The following is a 5,594-nucleotide window of genomic DNA, read 5'->3' on the forward strand; positions in this document are numbered from 1 at the left end:
GAATGGGAGAGAGACCTCTTTTAAAAGTCTCGCAAGGAGGCTTCCAAGGTGCTCTCTCGTCATGGTGGGGAGCTTGGAGAATCCCATGAGCACAGAGCTGCCATTGCACTTCACTTTGGAGTGATGGATTGCCCATGCCTTGTTAAAGCCTAGAAACAAGATAGTTAACAAGCATCGGGGCATCATTAGTAGCTTGCTCATTAAGTTATCAACATTAATTTCACTCTCTTTACTATTGTCAGCCATTCTGACAACTTTTAGCTGTAAACTTTTTAGGTGTACTTTGGCACTTCAAGCCCTAGTTGCTACTCCTCTTTACCCCTTTAGAAAAATCACTCAAGCTACTGTACCCATGGCTCGAATACCATTAGTTGCAAGGAATAGTAGAGAGGGTCGTTCAACACCAAAACAACACCGGCTCCTGTCAAGCTTCTAATACCTGAATAGTGGTTGAGCCGTACGCAAGCCCCGTAGGACTCCACTATTAAGACCATAGCTCTCGACGGTGATGCCCCGTTAACTGCATAAGGGCAGGCACACTGCAAGGCTGAAAAATCCCTATTCTACTTACTCACATGCAATTAATAGTACCAACCATTTATAGCTAGCTTGAGGACCTCCCTTCTTGAGCAAGAAAAGAGAAACCTTGTGCTCTGATACCAATGTAACATTTAATGGTCTAGTAACTTGTGTGTAGAGGAAAATAGCATGAACATAGTGAGCATTTCATAAGAGTAGCTTCTAATGAGAATAACAAGAGTGCTTGGGTGGAGAGAGCAACAAAAAGCATAACACCTAGTTAGATAGCATGAACAATACTTCAAAAGAGAGAGAAATTAAGCAATTGACAACAGTTGAGGACCGGATTTTCATGGAGCCGGTGCCCCCTCGAAAAGGCTTTGTATTATTGTTTCTCCCATCAAGAGAGACATTTTACAATACAATTATTTGTGTCCCTTCAATACTAGCTAGTGCAATGAAAATGAAAACTTCATGCACTAAGAAAAAAACTTATCAAACACAACATCAATTCCCTCCCCGTCTCAAACCCAAGACCTCACACACCTTCGAAGATGGTGAGAGCTAGCGGGGTATGAGAGTAGATTGAGAGGAAGGAGTCTTCTTACGAGAAAGATGTACATCTCCTCACATAATCACTCATATTAGCATAGCTTAGCTTAGTAATTAGCATGGTAGAGGAGATGAGAATGCATTGAAGCTTGGCTCTTGGTTGGATTTGCATCACAAAGCCAAGAGTTGTTGGTGTAAGCCTTCCTTCTCACAAGCTTGGAGTAGGTGATAATCTTTTCATTAAAGCTTGAGAAGGAGAGAGAGTCTTCTTACTCCACACATGAGCTAGTGTGAGTGTGTAGGTGATAATCCTTTGAAAATCAGCCCCCTGTCTCTCTTGGTCGACCCCTGTTGCTATTAATTGCTCTTGGTAGCATCCTATTGGACCTCCCCAGGCTTAGCCAATGGTAATGAAGCAACATAAGTGATAGCCTTCTGACATGTGTCCCCCTTTCCTCTTTTGTGAGAGCTTTAGGTAATTAATAAATGCAACTAAACTCTCATTGGACCCCTTTGCCTGCTCGCCAATAGGAATCAAGCAAGCTATTGGGCTGTTGAATGCTCATTGAACCCCTTGGGAGACTGTCCAATAGTCTTCTAGAGAGGTTAATTCCCATTGATTCTTTTATTAAGTGTTTTTAAATTAATTAAACTAGATTTACTATGACCTAATTCTCATTGGTCCACCTCCAAGGCCATCCAATAGGATTTGAGTACACCTTGTGGGCATCTGGGGTAGGGAGCTGACATGTGTCCCTCATTCCCTTTGTGTAAAGGGAGCTTGTGTTTGTTTGTGTGTGTGATTTTCTCTCTCATCCCCTACTTGCAAGGCTCGCCCCCTCCTTTGTAGGGATGGATGAAGTGGGGCACACACAAAGCATCCAGTTTCCCTAATGTTTGACATTTGGACACAACCTTTGAATGTTGAAACCTTAGCATTTTGGAAGTCTTAATGTGCTGAACCTTAGGGTCTTTTAAGCCCATTGGTGCACATAACTGTTTTGCAGATGGCCCCCCCTTTGGATCCCTGTTTTCCCTCCTTTGGATCCCTACTATGGCCGGTCTGCTGACTTAACCAATATTCTAGCTTTTTCTCCCTTGGCACTTCCCCATATTAAATGATCAATTTAACATGAGCAAATCATTTAGGAGAATTAGATATTGATTATTATGACAACTCCAGACTTAAATAAATCTCCACAGAGAAGCTCTCTGTGCTAGCTCTTGAATTTGGTGTGTTGATGCTCCGATGAGATTTTGTGCTTGTGAGGGGGGACCTTGCATCCATGGTCCTAGGCTTGTTCCCCTTGTATGGTGATTCCCTGGCAACAGACTACCTCACGAGTGTTCTCAAAGTGGCAATTTTGCACAGCCAAAGATCTCGCTAGCTATTGGTGCAAAGTCTTTGCTGCTTGTGAGAGAGGTGCAAAGCATTTTCTTGAAAAGGCTTGGCAAAGATGATGTTTGCGAGAGAGGTGCGAAGCCGATGCTTGGCAATACCAAGTGTTACTTCACTTACACGAGACAAACAATGGCGTCCTTTGTCACACAAATTCAAGCGTGTAACTCCCATGCATGATTTCCCTACCCGCATCTTCTTTCAAAGTAGTGATGTTTCGATTTTTAATACATTCCCTCCTAGAGTGATTAAATTTAGAGGACAAAAAGTGTTCCCTTGGACATATGTAGAAGAACCAACTACGTAGAAACAAAAAAGGTCCTTTTTTTTGTACCACCAATGCTTGCATTTAGCCACCCATCTTATTAGGACACTCACCTATATTTCATAACTTCAAGTAGGGTAGACGTCTTGCTTTAGAGATGACAAAATTGGTCAAAGCTTTGCGATAGTTTCACTAATCTATTTCAAGCAAACACGGAATTGGCTTAAAGCTATGGAAGTGGGGCGACTGTACCAAATGACATCATTGCATGCAAGGCATCATAGCGAGAACGGTAGATTGAACTCCATTTTCCTTCGTAACAAATTGAGCACCACTTGCAGAACTATCATGGGGGGCCTACAGAAAGTGGCTTACTAGATTGAACCTACAGCAAATCGCAAGCACCCATGTCAACAACGCACTGTCTCTTACCCACTCCACACTGTCTTGAAAGTGGACCAATCCATTCTTATTACATTGGCGATAGAATAGGTCCATCTTGACCAATTATCCACACCACGATTTCTTGAAAATGGAGCATCGCATTTTCATCATATTGGGGTAGGACAGGTCAAATAGATCATGATGATATTTTAATTGGCACACTTAGAACAAGCATAAAAAATGTTCCAACCATGCACGAACTTTCCTACTCACATGTCCACAATTTATTCCTTCCCTCTCTCCCTCCCACTCATATACATGCAATATTAGCTAGGGAGAAACACCCGTGGAAAGTCGGCTTTCCATAACCTTGCACATGGGGTTTTACACACACACACACACACACACACACACGCTTGCTATGCCATGGTTCCCTCTAGATTACAAGAAAAATGTTACATTTGGCATGTATGATGGACAGTGCCACATTAATTATAGACTTTACTCCATGACGTGTATTTCTGCCACCTCTTCAACTTGCCTCTCAAGTTGCTCCCATTGATATGAAAAGAATCCGAGTGACATACAATTTTGAATGTATGTGAGAAGTACTATACAAGTAACCAGCCTTTATGATGACAAGGTGTGCCACGTTGGTTAGTTACGCGGACTGCCATGTGCTACGACTGCTGAGGCAACGTGTCGTCCACGTCAGTACCGTCAGAGAAGTAGGATCCATCCTGGAGCCAGTCAGCTGATGTTTCAGCCCAGGAGCGCGGTCTGACGTGCCAGGTGGAGAAAATGAACTTTTCCAGCTTGGCAAAAAAGTTGGTGCTATCGAGCAGCGGATTCCAGAGGCCACTCACAATGCAGTAGTTGATATTGTAGGGCTGCCTGTGGTGAGCGCCATGCATTTTGCGAGAGACCAGCAGGCCTGAGTCCTGCAGCAGTGACACGAAAGCAGGGACGTCCTTCTTCTTGGCGTGTGCCCAGGCGTGGAATTGCTGACTGTACACGACGCAGGCGAGGAAGACAGCCAGAAAGGAGTCCACATAGGCGGGGCAGGGGAGGAGGAGGAAAGGGGCGAGGGAGAACGTGGCAGGGCGGGCGAGCGCGTGGATGTTGTTGGCGAACTGTCTCTTGGAGATGGTCCAGGGCCGCTTGTGGTGGCCTTGGAAGGCATCAATTTGGGGACCAAAAATAGGCGTATGGGCGTCGCCATAATTATCTACAGCCCAGTGATAGATCCCCGTCCCTAAATCTGCAGCCATGTAAGCGCCCACAGCTGCCACCATCACCCCCACCCTCTCCTCTGTCGTCCCTGCAGCTTCCATGGCCTTCACCATCATCCCCACCATCGTCAAGCTCCCCGCTGCTACCCACGCTCTATGTACCCACGTCGACTCCAGCGCGGTGTCCTCCATCCCCATCACATTCTCTGCTCGCTTTTTCCGATGCAGCTTCAACGCAGATCTGGGGCTAGATCTCTCCACCTGAAGTGCAGCTACCTGTTTCTCTAGCTGGGCTGCCGCCGCCTCGTAGGGTGAGGGCGGCGTCGCGGGGGGTTCGGGGGCGGGGGGGCGCTCTGCGAGGACGGCGCAAATGAGAAAGTGGTGAGATTTGAGTAGGCCGCCATAGCGAGAAGGTGGAAGGTAAAGGAGGGTATTGCGGGTTCTGGAGAGGAAGGAGGAGGCAGAGGAGGAATAGAGGGGGAGGGGCATGAGCTCCATCAGTGCGTGCAGGGAAGCTCGATCGTTACGCCACCCTATATTTTGAATGCCAACCTCTCTTTGTTGTTGTTGCTTATTACTGGTGGCTTTTCGGCCCACGTAGTCTTCCAAGGCCCGCGCTCTCCCACTGCCCCAAACCTCTCTTTCCTCATCCAACTTTGACGCCCCTTCTCCTCGCCACTATTTTCTTTCCACGTGTAACTGGTACCATTACCCACCACCATTCAAAATTGTTATACATGCCACAGCATCGTGCATTTCTTAGATCCCGATGCTGCACATGGCCCTCTCCTCGTGAGAATTTCCGGCGTACATTCTTTGTTGACCTCTAGCTAAGAAGCCCTTCCCATGGGCATTGTCAAAACATCCAATGGTACAAACTATTGTCAACCCTTCTCAAGCTTCATAGGATGACACCAACAAGGCATGGGCAACATGGTTGACAAGGCGAAGCTATGCTCTCAAGGTGGACAATGGAAAGACCTCGAGGTGCATGACAAGCTGTTCGCCCCCCTCATTGGTCCAGACTTAGTCTTAGAGGAACTATGAGGGAGTTAGTGCGGAAATGTAATAGAGCATCGGAGGCTTTGGAATGGGGAGAGCTTACCAGATATTTCCGAAACTCCACCAACCACTAGTCCCTTTGGCTCTTTAAAGCATGTAATGTTCTTATGAACCCGGTCTGGAGGGATACTGCTAGAAAGATGAACAATAAAGAACTCAGACATCTAGCCCAGATTTGGGA

The 5,594-nt window shown here is 46.2% G+C and overlaps 1 protein-coding gene across 1 annotated transcript; it reads right to left on the reverse strand.

Moving 5' to 3' along the window:
* Window positions 1–3,539: 3,539 nt before the first annotated feature.
* Window positions 3,540–5,107, reverse strand: LOC147435488 (fatty acid desaturase 4-like 1, chloroplastic). Its single transcript, XM_086487741.1, has 2 exons — window positions 5,093–5,107; window positions 3,540–5,029 (listed from the first exon to the last, which is right to left on the reverse strand). Exons 1-2 carry the CDS (start codon window positions 5,105–5,107, stop codon window positions 3,800–3,802), a joined length of 1,245 nt encoding a protein of 414 aa, XP_086343867.1. The 3' UTR covers window positions 3,540–3,799.
* Between the last annotated feature and the right edge of the window lie 487 nt (window positions 5,108–5,594).

Source organism: Adiantum capillus-veneris, chromosome 18, assembly GCF_014529385.1.
Source record: "Adiantum capillus-veneris isolate H3 chromosome 18, ASM1452938v2, whole genome shotgun sequence".
Taxonomy (NCBI): Eukaryota; Viridiplantae; Streptophyta; class Polypodiopsida; order Polypodiales; family Pteridaceae; genus Adiantum; species Adiantum capillus-veneris.